The 20,883-nt window shown below is 41.8% G+C and overlaps 1 protein-coding gene across 1 annotated transcript in view; it reads left to right on the top strand.

Annotated features, from left to right (window-relative positions):
• LOC142251412 (myosin-4-like) overlaps nucleotides 1–20,883 on the top strand; it is a 58,781-nt gene that overhangs the window by 6,680 nt on the left and 31,218 nt on the right. The window contains exons 6-16 of the mRNA XM_075324188.1: nucleotides 8,389–8,503; nucleotides 14,580–14,672; nucleotides 14,763–14,826; nucleotides 16,007–16,105; nucleotides 16,382–16,485; nucleotides 16,566–16,704; nucleotides 16,792–16,910; nucleotides 16,984–17,133; nucleotides 17,217–17,387; nucleotides 17,476–17,782; nucleotides 17,864–17,940. Coding sequence (XP_075180303.1) covers nucleotides 8,389–8,503; nucleotides 14,580–14,672; nucleotides 14,763–14,826; nucleotides 16,007–16,105; nucleotides 16,382–16,485; nucleotides 16,566–16,704; nucleotides 16,792–16,910; nucleotides 16,984–17,133; nucleotides 17,217–17,387; nucleotides 17,476–17,782; nucleotides 17,864–17,940 — 1,438 coding nt within the window. The remainder of the gene's footprint in view (nucleotides 1–8,388; nucleotides 8,504–14,579; nucleotides 14,673–14,762; nucleotides 14,827–16,006; nucleotides 16,106–16,381; nucleotides 16,486–16,565; nucleotides 16,705–16,791; nucleotides 16,911–16,983; nucleotides 17,134–17,216; nucleotides 17,388–17,475; nucleotides 17,783–17,863; nucleotides 17,941–20,883) is intronic.

Raw genomic sequence — 20,883 nt, 5'->3', positions numbered from 1 at the left:
TTCTGAGGCCAAGGTGCGGAAGCGGATAGCATATTGGCCCACCGTCAAAGTCCCCTGACGTAGCCTGAGGAGCGATGAGGCGGAAGCGGAGGCGCGTCCGGGCTCGTCAAAGGTAATACGAAAAGCCTGCAGGAATTCCTGGATGTTGGTGGTTACCGGATCCTCCTTCTCCCATAAAGGGTTTATCCAGGCCAGTGCTTCTCCCTCCAGATGGGACATCACAAACGCCACCTTGGCTTGGTCGGAGGCAAACAGGTGCGGAAGCAGCTTAAAGTCGAGGGAGCACTGATTCAAGAATCCTCTGCAGGTCTTAGGATCTCCGGCATATCGGGGTGGAGAGGCCAAGCGGAGTTTAGAAGATTCCGAGGAAGCCGCCACGGGAACAGCGGCCGTGGACTGTGCTGTAGAAGCCTGAGATGCCAGGGACGTGGCTGTTGCTTGCAGCGTGTTCAGGCGGGTATCCACCGAGGACATGAAGGCCAGCATGCGGGACTGGGTCTCGCGCTGTCGTCCGAGTTCCTGCTGCAAGTTGCCCAGCTGGGCCGCTAGTGCTTCGGCGGGATCCATGGCCTGTTCTAGCTGTTACATCCGGGTGGTGGAAACACTGGACCGTACACCGGGTTCCCTTGGTGAGGCAGCCAGGCCGGTCACCCCGCCAGAGGGTCTTGATGCACGGTAGCCGAAGCACTACTGGTAGCAAGACAGTCCGTAGGAAGCGGGAAAGTAGCTGTCGCTGAGAACACGGAGTTCCAGAAGGCAGTCCGGGTGACGAGGCTCAGGGTCCGAGGCTGGGTTGAAGGGTCAGACGGAATCCGGAACCTGCTGAGCGAGGGGACGGGTCACCAAACGGAGCCAGGGACTGGAGACTGACGGAGCTGCAGAGGTGGTGGAAGTTCCGCCGAAGTCATTGTCAGTAGGACTGGAACAGACGTGGTCAGGACCGGCTGGCGTGGCAGGACAGGCTCTGCGAGACAGACAGGGGTTAATACTGGACACAGCAATACGGGGACCTGAACTCCTAGCTTACTAAACACGTAGAACAGGCCCCGCCCACCAGGAAAGAGAATCCTAATATACCCTGTACCTGTCTATGCAATTTCCTGTTTCTAGGTGCTGGCCCTTTAAGAGAGGGTCAATGACCGCGTGCGCGCCCTAATGCGCATGCGCGAGGCCCGTGTGCCAGAAGCCAGTCCAGGGAGCGGTGCAGAGGAAGCAGGAGTGCCCGGGTGAGTGTCCCATGTCGCAGAGGGGCGCCGGGAGCGGGAAGCAGGACACATGGGGGGCGCAGATGAGGAAGAAGAGGCCGGGACTGGGGTGGTGAGCAGTAGAGATAAGCGAACCGGTCGCGGTTCAGCTCGAGGTCGGTTCGCCGAACGGGGGTCCCGTTCGAGTTCGGCTCGTCGAACGTTCGACGAACCAAACTCGAACCTATAGGCTATAATGGGAGGCAATCACAAACACATAAAAATGCATGATAAATGTACACAAACAGTTAATAAACATTGCCATAACACTTACCGGTCCCCGCGATCCCTCCTGCACTCTGTCTCCTGCCGCTATTCCATCCGATGATCGCTGAATCCTCCCGGTGACCGGCACTGCAAGCAGTGATGCAGGACCTATCGTGACGTCAAAATAGCCATGTGACCAGTCACGCGGCTATTATCTCATTGGCTACAGACTGGTCACATGACTATGACGCGTCATGTAGGACCTGTGAGTGCATCTCTCCGGTACACGGTGCACATTTGTGTATCGCCGTGTACCGGCGACATGCTCTAGCACACGGTCGACTCCCCGTTCCGTTAGGGACCGGCTGACACAGCCGGTCATTAACGGAGATCACTGTTGCCATAGCAACGCAGTTAGCGGTGACGTCACCGCTAACCGCGGCTCCGAGAGCACCGTTGCTATGGTAACGCGTCTGTCAGCGTTACCGCTGACAGCCAGCAGCACTGATCACTCACGGAGTGAAGGCTGCACGCTGCTTCTCGTACAGCTTTCACGGAGTGAAGGCTCCACGGGAAGCAGCGTCTTCCCCCATGCAGCAGTGATGTAGCAGAGCTGCATTTGTTGAACGAGAAAGACAGAAGAGCAGGATCGTGGAGGGCTGACAGGGGGTAATAAAGATGGAGTCTCTAATGTGTCTGTGTATTTATTTCTATTAAAGTATTTTTTCTCTGTGTGGTGTCTTTTTTTTAACCCTTTATTGGAGATTCTTAATGGCCGGGTCAAACGTGCCTGACATTAAGAATCTCTGGCTTAATACTGGCTAGTAAAACAAAGCCAGTATTAACTCATGATTACCCAACAAGCCTCCCGGCTCCAGGGCTGTTGGAAGAGTTGGATACAGCGCCAGATGATGGCGCTTCTATGAGAGCGCCATTTTCTGGGACGGCTGCGGACTGAAATTCACAGCAGAGGCGCCCAGAAACCTCGGGCTAACCTGTGCTGCGGATTCCAATCCCCAGCTGCCTAGTTGTACCCGGCTGGACACAAAAATGGGGCGAAGCCCACGTCATTTGTTTTTTAATTATTTCATGAAATAAGTGAAATAATTAAAAAAAAAAAGGGCTTCCCTATATTTTTGGTTCCCAGCCGGGTACAAATAGGCAACTGGGGGTTGGAGGCAGCCCGTGGCTGCCTGCTGTAACTGGCTAGCATACAAAAATATGGCGAAGCCCACGTCATTTTTTTGGTGGGCAAAAAACTTCTGCATACAGTCCTGGATGGAGTATGCTGAGCCTTGTAGTTCTGCAGCTGCTGTCTGCTCTTCTCCATACAGACACACAGCAGCTGCAGAACTACAAGGCTCAGCATACTCAGCATACTCCATCCAGGACTGTATGCAGAAGTTTTTTGCTGAAAAAATTATGTGGGCTTCGCCATATTTTTGTATGCTAGCCAGGTACAGCAGGCAGGTACGGCTGCCCCCAACCCCCAGTTGCCTATTTGTACCCGGCTGGGAACCAAAAATAAAGGGAAACCCTTTTTTTATTATTTCATGAATTTCATGAAATAATTAGAAAACAAATGACGTAGGCTTCGCTCCATTTTTGTGTCCAGCCAGGTACATCTAGGCAGCTGGGGATTGGAATACGCAGCACAGGTTGGCCTGAGCTTTCTGGGCCCCACTGCTGCGAATTGCAGTCTGCAGCCGCCTCAGAAAATGGCACTTTCATAGAAGCGCCATCTTCTGGCGCTGTATCCAACTCTTCCAGCACCTGCCTGCTATACCTGGCTAGCATACAAAAATATGGCGAAGCTCACGTCCTTTTTTTGTAGTTTTTTGGCCAAAAAATTAAAAAATGCTTCCCTGGATTTTCCATTGCCAGTGAAGGTAACACCAAGCAGTGGGGGTTAGCAGCCAGTAGCTGCTTGGATTACCCTTAGCTAGCAATACAAAAAATGCAGCGGGAGCCCATATATATATTTTTTAATTATTTATTTAAATAACTAAAAACAAAATGGGCTTCCCTGTATTTTGATTGCTGGACATCACAGTGCTGTAAAAATAAATCTTTAAAAAAAATGACATAGCGCTCCGCGGTATTTTTGATTCTCAGCGCAGATAAAGCAGACAGCTATGGGTTGCCACCCCCATCTGCCTGTCGTTACCTTGGTTGGCAATCAAAATACAGGGAAGCCCATTAATTTTTTCTATTTAAAAAAGTTAAAAAAAAATGACGTTGGGTCCCCCCATTTTTGATAGCCAGCTAGGGTAAAGCAGACGTCTGTAGCCTGAAAACCACAGCTGGCAGCTTTATCGTGGTTGGGGATCCAATGTGGAGGTCCCCCCAGGCTCTTTTTTTATAATTATTTTATAAATATTAATAATTACACAAAAAAAGTAGGGTCTCCTCCAAATTGGATCACCAGCCAAGGTAAAGCGGACAGCTGTGGTCAGGTATTCTCAGGGTGGGAAGGTCCATAGTTATTGGGCCTTCACAGCCTAAAAATAGCAGGCCGCAGGCACCCCAGACGTGGCGCATCCACTAGATGCGCCAATCCTGGTGCTTCACCCCAGCTCATCCCGTGCCCTGGTGCAGTGGCAAACGGGGTAATAAATCGGGTTGATACTAGCTGTAAAGTCACCTGAGATCAAGCCCAGCAGTTTGTGATGTCATGGCGTCTATTAGATACCCAACATCATAAACTGTCAGTACTAACAAAAACAAAAAATCGACAAAAGAAATTTATTTGAAAAAACAGTCCCCAAAACATTTCCTCTTTCACCAATTTATTGTAAGAAAAAAAATAAAGGGGTCCCACGACGACTCTGGACCGTCTAGAATATGGGGGGGGGACACTCAGGGAACGTATCCCCCATTTTCTAGGAGTGCGGACCCTTCATGTGAGGAGTGTGGGTGCAATGAATCTGCACTCACTCTCCCTGGGTCCACAGCAGCAGAGTCCATGTCGTAATGGTTGCTACCAAAGCTGCAATGCCCTGCTCATGAGGTAAGGGCATGCCTAATCAGGAGAACTACTGTAGAGGAAGCTCTGCTCACTGGTATATAGGTGCTCAGAGGTAATAATAGATAAAATTAGTGAGTAACCTCGGCACTCTAAATCTCCCAGACTAAGTCAGTAAGCCACAACAGATAGTAATGCAAAATCACTCTTTATTGGTCCGTATTAAGAAAAAAATGTTTTTCATAAGCATATATGTTTTTGTCCAAAACAAGTTACAAATGACGTTTCGGCCTGAGCCTTCGTCAGATTGGACTTATCTGCATGTAATCATGAAAAATGACAATAATCAGTATCACATAAGAGTGAGAGAACAATAACATAAACTCGAACAATGTAGAGGTACAATTGGGATGCAGCAAAAAAATTGCAACACAGCAAGAAATGAAACACATGATACAAATGTCATAATACAGTACAAGGACAATATAGTAATGACAAATATGGGGTCAGAGTAGGCTTAGACAGCTCTGGTACGAAAGAGATGTCAATCATAAAGTAACATGTGCAGTAGGTGTAGAGCTACACTATGCATGGCAGAGCTAATGGGTAGACCGACCATAGAAAAAGAACGGAGAAAAAGTGTAGAAAAAGTGTAGAAAAAGTGTAGAAAAAGTGTAGAAAAAGTGTAGAAAAAGTGTAGAAAAAGTGTAGAAAAAATGTAGAAAAAATGTAGAAAAAGTGGAGAAAAAGTGGAGAAAAAGTGGAGAAAAAATGGAGAAAAAGTGGAGAAAAAAATGGAGAAAAAGTGGAGAAAAAGTAGAGAAAAAATGGAGAAAAAGTGGAGAAGTGGAGAAAAAGTGGAGAAGAAGTGGAGAAGTGTTTGTTCATGCCAGATGGGAGATAAATAATTTTTTACCGGAGCTGTCATTTACTGTAACGTGATCATCGGTGTACGGTGTATACCTGTGATCATGTGAGCGGGGACCGGAAAAACCGTCCTGAATCATGATCTCCAGGGTCTCAGCTAGCCCTGAAACCCCGGAGATTTTCTGACGCTGGGGGGCGTTATTCACTTATTTCTGCCTGCTGTTTATAAGCGGCAGATCAGAATAAGGCTACATTAACACGACCGATCCATTTTTGTGGTCTGCAAAAAACAGTCCGTTTTTTTTCACGGGTGCATCCGTGAGGCATCCGTTTCCGTTCCGTAGACGGTCCGTATGTCATCTGTTTGTCATCCGTGTGCCTTCCGTTTTTTTTGTGTACTGCAAAAAAACTGAATGAGGGTAAATGCATAAATTTACCCAGGATCCATAGCTTCATCCTACATGAGGCGGTCACATGTTCACTCCAGTGCCATTTTCTACTGCTTTTCACAGCGTAGAGCGCTCTGGTGATTTTCTTGTGCTTGTGCACTTCATATCAGTCTTTTCTGTCATTATAATGGCAGAAAGACACATAATGTCCCACTCTCCTGCATTTTGTAATTTTGCACCCTTTGGTGCCTTTCATGTGGCACTAAGGGGTGCTTAGCTTTGTATTTAGCCAAAAAAAATTAAAAAAAAAATGTCGTAGGGTTCCCCCTAGTTTTGTAGCCAGCTAGGGTAAAGCAGACGGCTGCAGCCTGCAGACCACACCTGGCAACCTCACCTTGGCTGGTAATCCAAAACTGAGGGCACCCCACGCTATTTTAAATTAAATAATTTTTAAAAAAAACCACGTAGGGGTCCCCCCAAAATTGGATCACCAGCCAAGGTAAAGCAGACAGCTGGGGTCTGATATTCTCAGACTAGGGAGGTCCATGGTTATTGGACTCTCCCCAGCCTAAAAATAGCAGGCCGCAGCCGCCCCAGAAGTGGCGCATCCATTAGATGTGCCAATCCTGGTGCTTCGCCCCAGCTCATCCCGCGCCCTGGTGCGGTGGCAAACGGGGTAATATATGGGGTTAATACCAGATGTGTAATGTCACCTGGCATCAAGCCCTGGGGTTGGTGAGGTCAGGCGTCTATCAGATACCCGACATCACCAACCCAGTCAGTAATAAAAAAAAAATAGACGACAAACACATTTTTATTTGAAAAAACACTCCCCAATACATTCCCTCTTTAACCAATTTATTAGAAAGAAAAACAAATCCAGGTCTGGTGTAATCCAAGGGGTTGCCATGACGATCCACACTGTCCCAGTCAATGAAGAGCAGGATGTTCCCCATTGGCTGGGAGAGCAGTGCAGTGACCTGAGCTAACATCAATGGGTCAGCCCAGGTCACTGCAGGGCATGACAAGTGCTGCTGTCAGCGAGGTACATTACCTGCGCTGATCTCCAGCACACTGACAGCACCTGTCACTGAGTTCAATGACCGGCGCCTTCACACCAAGTATCGCGAGAGGCCCGTGACGTCACCGCTAGTCAGTCTCGGGTTGGAAGCGAGAGAAGGTGATGTGACAAGCGGCGGCCATGGAGGACAGTGACAGCGCTGAGGTCGGGATGGCGGGACTTCATCACCGCAGGTAAGCCGAGCGGGACCATGTGTGTGTGTGTTTGTGTGTGTACGTGTGTACATGCCGTGGGCAGGAGGGGGCGGAGTGAGCTGAGCGGGGAAGTGTCGGCTTCCTGCACGTAACTAGGATAAACATCGGGTTACTAACCAAAGCGCTTTGGTTGGATACCCGATGTTTATCTTGGTTACCAGCTTGTGGCAGGCTGCCAGCGATGGCTCCTGCACACTGTAGCTGTAAAAAGTCCTGCTTTATCTTTATATACCTGCTTTGTCCGTATATTGGATAAAATCTGGGGGGAAAAAATCATTGTAAAATAATGGTAACTAAACCACCACTGCAGTGTTTTGGTTTTTTTCCCCAGTGCTGTACTGGTGCTTTAATTCTAAGCTCCCTGTCCCATTATATACTCACTCTCTTGCATTTTCCCCCTTTTTCGACAGCGCTCCAGTTGCACGGTTCTGACTTTCGGTCAGTAACTTCTGACTGACCGGAAGTCAGAAGTTACGTCACAGGCTCCCAATCCAACTCTTTGAGAGACAGAACGAGTCTCTCATAGACATGTATTGCGTTGTGACCTCCTCTCACTCCATGAAACGCTGGAGCTCCAGGGAGGTCACAAATTGCCAGAAACCGACTGGAGTGGCAGTGATAGAAGCTAAAGCCACCAGAAAATGAGTATAAGTCAGGGGGAACTTAGATTCAAAGCACAGCTCCAGCGGTGCATTAAAACAAAAAAAAAATGCTGGAGTGGTGCTTAACTTTAACAAGCTTGTCTAATTACAGAAAGCAGAATTATCACTGAAATGAGGGTAAAAAGGCTGGTAATAATATTACCTTTCTGCACTTCCACTCTGTTAGGATAAAAGAAGCATAAAATATGTATTCCAGTACAATGTATTCCAAGAATATGTTCTTTTCATCTGGTCCAATATTGAAAAATACTAAGATAAGGTTCATATTCATACATAAAGACTGGTAACCGAAAACTATATACCAGCAAAATTTTGCTCCAGAAGCTCTTTATCTTCCTAGCCCTGTCTTGTGCTCAAGGAAAGGTCCACCACTCTATAAAGGGTAATGCATATCTTAGACAAAGTGGGTAATGAATCACAGGGGTTCATTTTTCCTTATTGACCAGAGTCCACAGGTCCTGCTAGCTAGAGTGTGCAGTCTAAATAAGCAATGACGGTATATTACACTACATAGAATGGTGGAGTCATTAAATTGAAATTAGAAGGTCTAAATTGTAACTATTCAGACAATGGTCAGGTAAAATGCCTGATCTAAAATAATTTTTCCCTCCCAATATGTATGAGAAAACATGTATTCCTATTGTCCAAAAATTAGGAGACACACATCTAGATTTTTTGCCATTTATTTACAGACTAACGCCGGTTTATTGTATCGTTTTCAGTGTATTATACTTTAGCTTTTTATTTCTAATTTGTTTTATCTCTATTTTTAACCCCAGTGGAGAATCTGGTGCTGGAAAGACTGTGAACACCAAGCGAGTCATCCAATATTTTGCAACAATTGCAGCTATTGGTGATTCTGGAAAGAAAAAGGAACTTGCCAACAGCATGCAGGTAATTTTATTCTTCTCTAATCATTCTTTTGTAAAAGAACTTGTGTGCTTTGAGTCATTTTCTTACAGTAGGATGCATTTTCTCTTGAGATTTAGCTCATGAACAGATGTCCTGACATTTTACTTTAGAATTTACTGGTATAATCAAGAATTCATTTTTACATCACTGATGGCAACTGTCCTAGCCCAGATGCCGCAAAAAAAACCAAAAACCACAAACCATATTTCTATCACTATGTTTTACAAATGGTAAAAGGTTTAAATGTAGTAATAGAATTAGTGATTAACAAGCATGCGTGGCACTGCTCGTTACTCAAGTGAGCATCGGGGTGCTCGCGCAGCTCGGCCAAGTATCGCGGGTGCTCGGTTGTGTCATCCGTGAAACAATTACGACAATGCACAGACGTGCTTCACTGTATGATGTGGGCAGTTTCTGAATGGCTCTCACTGAGGTTAAAGCAACATTGTTGGATGCAGTGTGTCAACAACAAAAAAAATCCGCCCTCCCTTCCCCCTCGAAATGCTGTTTATGGTTTGCTCTATGTGAGTGGAGAGACAAACTGCCCAATCATTGACTTTCTATAATGCACGTTATTCGAGTTGAGCACTTTTAGAGCGTCTGAGCTGCTCAACTCAAAGAACAAGCATCTGAGCATTTTAGTGTTTGCCCATCTCTAAATTGAATGTTTTTCGTTCTCGAAACATGATACTTGTCATTTAAAGGGCACCTATCAGCAGCAGCACCTGTATGCCCTTATATACACAATTATAAAATGGAGTATAATTGTCCCCAAGATGATTTGCATAACATAAAACAGACCTTTTATTATACTTACCTATGGGGCGGTCTAGTCCTATGGGCGTCCCTGTTCTTGATCCGGCGCCTCCTTTGTTCTTGCTTGGTATGGATGACGCGTCCTATGTCATCCACATAGTGTCTTTCATTGCACTCTTGTGCACTTTTCTCTACCTTGCCGAGGGAAGAGCAAAGTATTGTAGTGCACATGAGTGGGGAAAGGCGAAAAAGCGCCAGCGTATACACATTACAATACTTTGCTCTGCCCTTAGCAGGGCAGAGAAAAGTGCACAGGAATGAGATAAAGGACACTGTGTGGATGACGTAGGATGTGACATCCACACAAAGCAGTGAAAAAGAATGGCGCCAGATCAAGACCTGCGACACCTATCAGACCGAACTGGTTGAATAGGTTAGTATAATAAAAGTTTTTTTTTATGTAATGCATATACACCTTGGGAAATATAAACAGCATTCTAGAATTCTGTATATAAGGCTATACAAGTGGTGGCCATACTTTACATTAAGAAATCCTAATGACAGGTGCCCTTTAAACTAAAAAATGTAATTTCCATCTCAGTCATCCACAAACATCGTTCCAGTAGCCTTTTGTCTTGCACAAGTGATCTTTAGCAAAATGCAGATGTGCAGCAATGTTATTTTTGGAGAGTAGCGACTTTCTCCTTGTAATCCTACCATGTACACCATTGTTGTTCAGTGTCTTGCTGATTGTGGTCTCATGAATATTAACAGTAGCTAATGTGAAAGAAGCCTTTAGTTACTTAAGAGGTTTTCTTGGGTTCCTTTGTGACCTCGCAGACTACTATATGCGTTGCTCATGCAGTGATCTTTGTTGGTCATCAACTACTCCTGGGTAGGGTCATAACGGTCTTGAATTTCTTCATACAAAATGTGTCTGACTGAATGTATTGCAAATATAAAAATGGCTATTTTTTGAGTCTATACATTATGTTAAACTATAACATATTGATTAATCAGACAGACAAAGTGTACATGGTTACAAAATCTTGTATATACTTAAGGGTTTCTGTGTGTTTGTCTTGAATATACAGACAGACAATATACCATTGTAACAGAAACCTTATGATTTACTTACATCAAATATCTGATGGTTTTGTGTGTTTGCTATCCATTGAAATAGAAACTCTGATTTATTTAGTTCAACAATCTGATGTTTTATGTGTTTGCTATATACACAGACAGACAATATATCCATTTACCTAGCTCAAATACCCGATGTGTATTCTTGGGAGATTTGAATGTCTGTGGGTTTATTACCCCATTGTCTGATGTGTGGTGTATCTCTGATTCATCTATGCCCAATGACTGGCCATGAAAGGGAATGGATCAATAAGACTACAACACATTAACTTTAAGGCTTGTAATATTATTCAAGCCTCTATAAGATCAGATGAAATATAGCACAGACAGAAGCTTGTGTTTGCTGCACCGTGAGACGTCCGGGCAGTGATGTCCAGGAGTCCTTTGTCTATGTCATGCTTCTCTGACTGTAGCTCCAGACAGATGATGTCCAAAACTCCTTGGTGATTGTAAGTATTTAACTGAACTTAACCTTTGTATGTTGATTATACAAAAGTGTACGCAATATCATACTTTTCCTTTAAGTTTGTATTTCATATTAACCCTTATAATAAAATTACTTATTTGCCTTCTTTAAAGCTGTATCTGAACCTTAGTGCTAAAAATATTAGCAAAACACTGAGGAATGTTAGGAGTTTAAACTCTTTAGAGATGCTTTTGCAATCTTTTCCAGCCTGATAAGCATCAGCAATTCTTCTTCTGATAGCCTCAGAAATCTCCAATGTTTGTTCCATGATACACTTCCACAAACGTGTTGAGAAGATCAGACTTCAATAGATCCCTGTTCTTTAAATAAAACACCCTGACCACTCATACCTGATTGTCAGTCCATTGATTGAAAACACCAGATTCTAATTTCAGCTTCTAATATCTGATAACTCGAAAAATTTTACATGTTTTTGCCAGTCATAGACATGCAATATTGGCTAATTTTCCTAATTTAAAAAATTACAAAATCTAGTATTTTATACTCATATGTTTCATTTGATTCTCATTTATTTGTGCTTAGGATTTGTGTGAAAATCTGATATAGTTTTATGCCAAATTTATACAGGGATACTGAAAATTTGAAATAATTCACAAACTGTAAAGTACGACTGCATGATCTGTTTAAATGTTAGTTACTATACTGCATACTAACCTTTCAGACTCTGTGAGGTTGAGGATATGTAACTGAGGTTGTAGCATTTACTTATAAAGAAAATGCCTTCTTTGCATTCTCTGAGACCATGCTCCAGAAGCTTATGACAATTAAGACAGCTATGTAACTAAGAAGGTACATTGAGTGCCGATGTCAAGCTTAAGATTCCAGGATGTGGATTTATGAGGCTCATGTTAAGAACAGATCTTGACACTATGCTATACAAACTATTCCTGCTTCTGAAACCAGAGTAGAAAAAACAATAAAAAGGAAACACGAGTAAATAGGTAAATGAGAACAGAATCAGTCTTGAAGAAGTTGCCCTATTCTTATACTATGCTTTCTACTCGCTTCTATTAACATTTTTCTGCTGTATTTTGACTAAAAAAAATGTAGATAATAACAAGATTATTTGTAGCTTACAACAAGCAGTATATATACACTTACAAACACTAGGAACGATTATCGACCTGGCTATGCAGGCTGTCAATCATCGGATGTACATGTAAACTGTAACTGTTCACATATTGGTAAAGCGATTTTTAAGTTGGCTTGAAAATCCAAATTCCTGGCAGCACATTGTACTATGTAACCCGAATATTTGCTGCTGAGAACAATGATATTTTATTAAAATGAGCAATCGTATAAATGAACATTCTGTGTACATAGAAATAAAGTCTGCCTGTTTAAACAGACTATTTAACAACCACTAACTTTTAAGTAGGCAATCAACAATCTTCTAACTGTCGATCCTGGCAAGTGTAAACGCAGACTAAAACAATTTACCATATCAGACAAAACTTTTATTCTCCGAAGTATGATGATGGCAAATACGGTAACTTCACCTCATCCTACCTTGGCTGGGTCCTTACAGCTAAGAACAAAGGTCCAGATAAGATCAATTACACTGGTCAACAAAAAAAATTATTTTTTTCTGTATCCGGTTTGAAAATGGGTGGTTTTAACTAATTTTGGGGTGCTGATTTCAGTGGAAAACTTAGATTCTTTCTATCACGTTACAATAAATACACAGCAGCTTAAGAAAGACTATAACAAACTATTAGGCCTACTTAAAAACTACACTATCAATGTCATAAAGTCGTAATGATGACTCAACGTCATAATAATAGCAATAGCACTTAAATTATACACTTTCAGCTTAATTGCTATCAAAATCCAAATTCTAATGTCATGTTGTTTGGGCAAAAAGGGCTTTCCTTTTGTATGTAGTCTCATCTGTCTCCCTACACAACATCCAGCAGTAGTCGCCCAACATTGCAGGATTCCAGCGTTCTTGGTAGCAATTCTCCATGGTAAGAATGTCCTGGTGAATACGCTCACCTTGTTCGTCACTAATAGAACCCAAGTTTTCTGGAAAAAAGTCAAGGTGCGAATTTAAAAAATGAATTTTCAATGACATTCTACAACCCATTTCTTTGTAGTTTTTTAAAAAATCATTGACAATGGAAATATAGTCATCATCGTTAATGTTACCCAAAAAGCCATCATCAATTGCTTTGAAGGAGGACCGAGCAGATGACTCATGCTTCTTGAGTTTTGACGCGAACGTTTCATCTTTTAGCAATTTCCTGATTTGAGGTCCAATGAATATACCTTCCTTTAACTTAGCTGCGCTCAATTTTGGAAACATAGCAACCAAATGATTGAAAGCCTGGCCCTCTTTATCAAGAGCATTTACAAAGTTCTTGATCAACCCCAGCTCTATATGTAGAAACCAGTGGGATATACTTGACATTTTCTTTTCTAGGAATGTACAATTTCCTCACAGGCCATTCCTTGACTGTGTAGTGGTTTTTGGTGTCTTTTGGTGTCTCGGCTGTCCCACAGACACAAAAAGCAGCAGAATTTAGTAAAACCATCATGTAAACCTAAAAGCAGAGCAATAACTTTTAAATCACAGCAAATCTGCCATTCATGATCTTTATATTTCACAATTTTGTTTTTTGTAAACTTTCCACACACAAAGCACAAGTTATCAGGATGTTTTACGCAACAATAACATTGAGCACTTGCCATTTTGCTATTTCGCTGTAATTAAATAAGACAAATATTTTAAGAGGGTATCACCAATGCTAAGAAATACAACAGAACTCTATGATTGCACATTTATATACCGTTCAGACATTTCACTCATTCCCAAGCTTTACATATCATTGCGCAATACTATTTCATTGAGCAATACCATGGAAGCCCGTTAAATCACATTATGCAATATCAATCATATAGGACGCCTGCCCTCTGGTGACTGTTTATAGCTTTTTACACTGGATATTACAGCAAAATGAATACTATCACATCCTTAGTCGGTGATTCAATTATTTCAAACAAAAAAACAATAGAGGGATTGCGGTGACAAAGCAAGTACACAAAATACATTTCAAAAATCTGCAATATCCACAATATCCAAAATAGAATCTTACGTGATATACCATTTTTGATGATATATTTGGAATCTGGAGGCAAAAATCCATATGACTTGGTATATTACAAACCAAATGCAATTTTATTGTTGACCAGTGTTACTTGCTTACACTCAGAAATGTTGCTAGAAGCTGGTGTCTGTCTCTGTATATTTGCAGCAGGTCATAACAGCCAAAGGTGCACTACTAAGTATTAAAGATGCTTGTCATGCAATGAATGAATAATTGTGAGATAGCAATAGTCATTAAAAGTGCCATTTTAGGTAGAATTTAGGTAAACTATGTGTTGTATTAGTTGTGCTAAGCTACTTAAATTATTCTTGTTTGGTTTATGGCAAACAACAGAAAAAAAATTGTACATTTTGCTAATAAACCTAATTTGCAATGGGGGTTGAATCATTTTGATTACAACTGTATGTGTAATCAATTGATTACAACCTAATGTCGAGAACGTGTAAAAAGGTTTCAAAGAACAGAAAAGAAAGAACACCCTTGTTATTTGCTACCTCTAATAATGCGGCCTATGAGTTTACTAGTTTTGTCTTAAGTGTTTATTAACCAAATACTCCTATTTTAGGGTACTCTGGAGGATCAAATCATTCAGGCTAACCCTTTGCTGGAAGCCTTCGGCAATGCCAAGACGCTGAGAAATGATAATTCATCTCGTTTTGTAAGTATTGGGATCCGACAAGAATAATTTTATATTTTCACTTGTAAAGAGATATAGCCACGTTTTACTTTTTTTACCTTTTGTTTTTAGGGTAAATTCATCAGAATTCACTTTGGTAGCAGTGGAAGACTTTCTTCTGCTGATATTGAAACATGTAAGAATAATCGTGAAAAAAATACAATACTTTAGACAGTTACATGTGCTTAGAGTCAGCAGTTTTACATATATGTTATATTTTCCCACATGCTGGAAAAAAATGTACACATAAAAGTATTTTCCATCATAAACCTTTTTCACTCAAATAGGCATGTTGAACACGGATATAAGCTTGAGGCACAAAATCCCATGGTTACTTTGTAATCAATGTGTTTATTTCTGCCAATGCCTTGTCCATAATGACGGAATACCCTTCTGTGTTTGTTTGGTCTTACTTTAGAGTTTTCCTTAGTCTTGATTAGAGAAGATCGAATCTGATGTACCAAACACAGAGTTAACAAAAATTCAGAGTTCGGATTCGAAGCTTGGGTGCTTTATGTATGAATACCACTCGTGCGAGCATTGCTGTCCTTGGGTATGCTCGGTGCTCAACCCAGTGTGAGCCACTTGCAGTGTTTAAATGGCGCACACTGGGGGTAACAAAAACATGATCAGATGTAGTGTGCACCAATAAAAAAAATGTAAAAACCCGGCTTGCCCTGGAAGTGATCTGATTATGGCTGGCTGCATGTAGGCGTAGACCCAAACTGCCGAATTAGTAACTTCCATTGGGGTTCAGGTCAAGTCCGGGTCCCAAACCGAACTTTATATAAAGTCCGACTAAACCCGCCGAATCGAACTTCCATGGGTCTGCTCATCTCTAGCCTTGAGGGGTGTTTTCTGAACATTTAATTGACTGTGATCTCGAATGAACGTTCTGCATCCTCCTCTGCCACAAATTCTTGGCACTGATTTACTGCACATTCTTGACTATTTATTGACTTGATATGTTTGGGAGCTGATGTGCAGTAATAAGCATTGAGACACTTAGTGACTACAGCCAAGATAAACATTAGTAGCATGTGCAATTTGCAGTAGAGAGCAATTGAAGAAAGAAAAGTGAAGCGTACACTCAGCCACCTAGGACCAGAAGCAGAACAGAATACTGGATATTCGAGAACTTCCAGAAGAGTAGACTTAGGCTCCTCCTATGCTTCAAGTATCGATTAAATTAAATGTTTTTAAATGAAGAAATTCACATTGTAGTTGTGTTTATTTATTCAAAAGCACATTTTGGTTATAGGAAAACTCCATGCAACTCTTTGTGTTTCTCATACTTTTTCTATATGTAACTACAGATCTGCTAGAAAAGTCCAGAGTAACATTCCAGCTTCCAGCTGAAAGAAGCTACCATATCTTTTACCAGATCCTGACAAACAAGAAACCAGAAATTGTTGGTAATTTACCCATTGATATTATAAAACATAAATGCACTGTAGAGCACCCAACTCCCCATGCTACCATATAGTGCCTCCATGAGGAACTTTATTTGGGACATATAGATAGGAATAAATTCATTAATTCTGCTTCCCTCTTCACCGTGCCAGAAAGGTGTTCTGCAGATTACAGAACTATAATTTATTGCATCCTTTCTTTACCAGTTCCAAAACAATATTGTTGTTTGTATTTGTTTCGCCTTGAGCATGTTTTCATTCTTGATTTTGTTGTTTTAGAGATCCTTCTTCTCACAACCAACCCCTATGACTACCCTTGGATCAGCCAGGGCGAAATAGTTGTGAAGAGTATTAATGATGATGACGAGCTTATAGCTACTGATGTAAGTAACAGCTTTATTGTGATACACAAATGCCTAAATAACAAAGATGTTGGTTACTTATATTGTTTATTTCTTTATAGACTGCGATTGATATTCTTGGGTTCAACTCAGATGAGAAGATTGGTATCTACAAGATGACTGGTGCTGTAATGCACCATGGTAATATGAAGTTCAAGCAGAAGCAGCGGGAAGAGCAGGCTGAGCCAGACGGCAATGAGGGTTGGTGTTTCTGATCCTTGAGTTAGATAAACATGAACACTTTTCGTAGCAGCAAAGAATAATATTTTGCTTCTGTTCTACATCTAGTTGCTGACAAAATAGGTTATTTAATTGGTCTCAACTCTGCCGACTTGCTGAAAGCCTTGTGCTACCCAAGAGTAAAAGTGGGTAATGAGTTTGTCACCAAGGGACAAACAGTGCCACAGGTATCTAAGCTGAACAGCAAAACACACCCGATAAGTTACTATAGATTACTTAAATTGATGTTTTCCACTTCAGGTCTACAACTCGGTGGGTGCCCTCAGCAAGTCTGTGTTTGAAAAACTCTTCTTATGGATGGTCACTCGTATCAACCAACAGCTGGACACCAAGCAGCCCAGACAATTCTTCATTGGTGTGCTGGATATAGCTGGATTTGAAATCTTTGATGTAAGCAGTTAATCTGTTTTGTTTTTACAAGTCGCCTTGGTCAACCACCTGGTATTTTCTCATCTACTTTCTATCAATTTCAGTTCAACAGCTTGGAACAGCTCTGTATTAACTTCACTAATGAGAAGCTGCAGCAGTTCTTCAACCATCACATGTTCGTCTTGGAACAGGAAGAATACAAGAAAGAAGGTATCGACTGGGAGTTCATTGACTTCGGTATGGACTTGGCTGCCTGTATTGAGCTCATTGAGAAGGTAAGTTTGCATCAATAGACTATCCGTCTATAGACAATATCTACAGGTTTCTCGGGAACTTAAAAACATTTTCTTACCTATTTTTAAGCCAATGGGTATTTTCTCCATCCTTGAAGAGGAGTGCATGTTCCCCAAGGCCACCGACACATCCTTCAAGAACAAGTTATATGAGCAGCATCTAGGAAAGTGCAAGAACTTTGAGAAGCCCAAACCCACCAAAGGAAAGGCTGAAGCTCACTTCTCTCTGGTGCATTATGCTGGTACTGTGGATTACAACATCTCTGGTTGGCTCGATAAGAATAAGGATCCACTGAATGAATCTGTTATCCAGCTCTACCAGAAGTCTTCTGTCAAACTGCTGTCCTTCTTGTATTCCAACTACAATAGTACTGAAGGTATGTGGTCTGTCTTTGTCCTTGACATTTTACAAGTTTACATGGTTGAAGTAGTGTTGTAACCTGCCATCTTTATCATAGCTGATGCTGGCGGTAGTGGCAAAGGAGGAAAGAAGAAGAAGGGATCCTCTTTCCAGACTGTGTCTGCTCTTTTCAGGGTTAGTATTCATACGCACTAATAACACTATGTAACATGATTTTTGTTTCCAGGGAATAAATGTCATTTCTCAATTGGTTATATCAAAAAACATGGAAAAAATGTATTAGCCTGCAAAAACTTTGATTTTGCAGTCAGGACAGAGAAAAGTTGAAATTGGAATACTGTCTTAACCCCTTAACGAACCATGACGTACTGGGTACGTCATGGATCGTGTGCCGGTAAGCCCCGCCCCCTGCCGCCGGCAGGCGGCGGCGATCGGCGCACATATCAGCTGTTATCAACAGCTGACATGTGTGCCTGCTAGCCGCGGGTGGAATCGCTTCCACCCGCGGCCATTAACCCCTTACATTTCGCTGCCAAAATCTTGGCAGCGATATGTATATGGGCGCCGCCATGACAGTGACTTACCCCGCCCCCACCGGAAGTCACGTGACATGATCACGTGACTTTCGGCGGTTGCCATGGTAGCACAGGGTCATGTGATGACGCCTGTAGCTAACATGACTCCCTTCCTCTCAATGCCGGAATACAGCCGGCATTGAAAGTGAAGCAGCAAATCTGCAGTTCTCAGCTCTGTAGCTGAGATCTGCAGATAGTGCAGAGCGATCGGATTGCTGATCGCAATAGCCCCCTAGGGGGACTAGTAAAATAAAAAAAAAAAAAGTAAAAAAAAAAGTTTTAAAAAATTTAAAAAAAATAAAAAAACCTAAAAGTTCAAATCACCCCCCTTTCACCCCATTGAAAATTAAAGGGTTAAAATACACACATATTTGGTATCGCCACGTTCAGAAATGCCTGATCTATCAAAATATAAAATCAATAAATCTGATCAGTAAACGGCGTAGCGGCAAAAAAATTCCAAATGCCAAAATTACGTTTTTTGGTCGTCGTAAATTTTGCGCAAAATGCAATAACAGGCGATCAAAACGTAGCATCTGCGCAAAAATGGTACCGTTAAAAACGTCAGATCGAGACGCAAAAAATAAGCCATCACTGAGCCTCAGATCCTGAAAAATGAGAACACTACGGGTTTTGGAACATGGCGCAAAACGTGCGCCACGTTTTTGGACAAGCTTGTGAATTTTTTTAACCCCTTAGATACAAGTAAACCTATACATGTTTGGTGTCTACAAACTCGCACCGACCTGAGGCATCACATAGATACCTCAGTTTTACTATATAGTGAACACAGTGAATAAAATATCCCAAAAACTATTGTACGATCACACTTTTTTTGCAATTTTTACGCACTTGGAATTTTTTTGCCGTTTTCCAGTACATTATATGGTAAATCTTATGGTTTCATTTAAAAGTACAACTCGTAAAACTCGTAAAAGTACAACTCGTCCCGCAAAAAACAAGCCCTCATATGGCAAGATTGATGGAAAAATAAAAAAGTTACGGCTCTCGGAAGAAGGGGAGCAAAAAACAAAAACGCAAAAACGGAAAGTGCCCGGGGGCTGAAGGGGTTAAAGGAAAATTACAAATGTTTGGGTTTAAGTTCATAATAAAAACAAAATACAATATATTTCAAACCATTAGCATATTCTAATCAAAATCTCACAAGTTCATGAAAAGGAACTTAGAAATGTTTACTTTTGCAAGATTTGCAAGGGTATGTCAGATCACTTTCACGCATTAATCCCCAAATGAAGTCCCCCATCATGTTTTCATTGTAGTTTCAGAAAAGTCAACTAACTGAATTTGCTCACTTTTTTTCGGGGACCTTATAAACTTGTAGAAATCTTGTGTGTTCACACCTGGACATAGTGCTGGACTCAAAATGTCTGTACTCCTTGACGACAGATTAAAGGATATTTATTCTTTTTAATTTGCAAATACAATGGAGATCAAAATTAAAGAACAATGTATGATCACTTGCTTTTTTTCAGAAATAAAGTCATCTAAATTTAACATTGACAGTTTTTTGTAAGGGGTGCAATATGCCACTAGAACAGTGTTTTACAAAAGGACCAAAGTTTATCAACAAAGAACCAAGACTCTGGGCTAGCCATTTCATTGTTTCAATGTTTTCTAATTCAAGGAACTGCTTTACCTGTTTTGCTGGGGACGTGGTGCTGCATGAAAATTGCTGGCTGATTGAGTGATGAACGCAAGTAAGGAACCACGTGTTGTTGAACAAGGTTCTGATACACACTTGCATTCACTCTGCCATGAAGCTGTAGGAGAGGTCCAATTCCTGCTGCAGAAAACATTCCCCAAACCATGACATGTCCTCCACCACCTTTCACTGACTTCTTAACACTCTTTGGGTTCAGTCTTTCCCCGGTTTGTCGACGAACATAATGTTCCCCATCAGACCCAAATAAATTAACCTTGCTTTCATCAGTAACATGAACTGTGGAACTCTTCTCCTCTGTCCACACAACATACTCTTCACCAAAAGTGAGTGTAGCCTTTTTATTCTTTCTGCTAATTAGAGGTTTGATCATTGCAGAGTGGGATCTCAGTACAAATGCTCTTAAACATATTGACACTGTATAATGAGACAGATCCTTACCCTGTCCAGTGCCGAACTGGCGAGCAATTCCAGCTGCAGTGTTGAAACGATTACCCATAGTGAGTCTCCTCATTATCCTGTCTTCTCCTGCATATGTCTTTCGAGGGCAACCAGCCTTCTTGGGGGACTTGAAAGAATTTGTGATGTTGTAAAGATGCAATATTCTCGAAATCACAGACTTGAAACGACCAACTTCTCTTGCTATGGCTGATTGGGACATCCCTTTGGCCTTCGTCTGGACAAATTGCTGCCAGAGGGTTTCAGTCACTTTGGAACAGCCCACCATTTTTGCAAAGTCAGTGCAAAATGGACAGTTAGGATGCCAGTTACATAGGGTTTGTCAGATAATTAATTAAATTAGCACCAGGTGCCAGATTAACATCAATAACTTACAGGAATCTGAAAGTGTTCTCTAATTTT

The sequence above is a fragment of the Anomaloglossus baeobatrachus genome, chromosome 9, assembly GCF_048569485.1.
Source record: "Anomaloglossus baeobatrachus isolate aAnoBae1 chromosome 9, aAnoBae1.hap1, whole genome shotgun sequence".
Taxonomy (NCBI): domain Eukaryota; kingdom Metazoa; phylum Chordata; class Amphibia; order Anura; family Aromobatidae; genus Anomaloglossus; species Anomaloglossus baeobatrachus.
The sequence above is the reverse complement of the archived record's forward strand: the minus strand, read 5'-3'. Positions and strand labels throughout refer to the sequence as shown.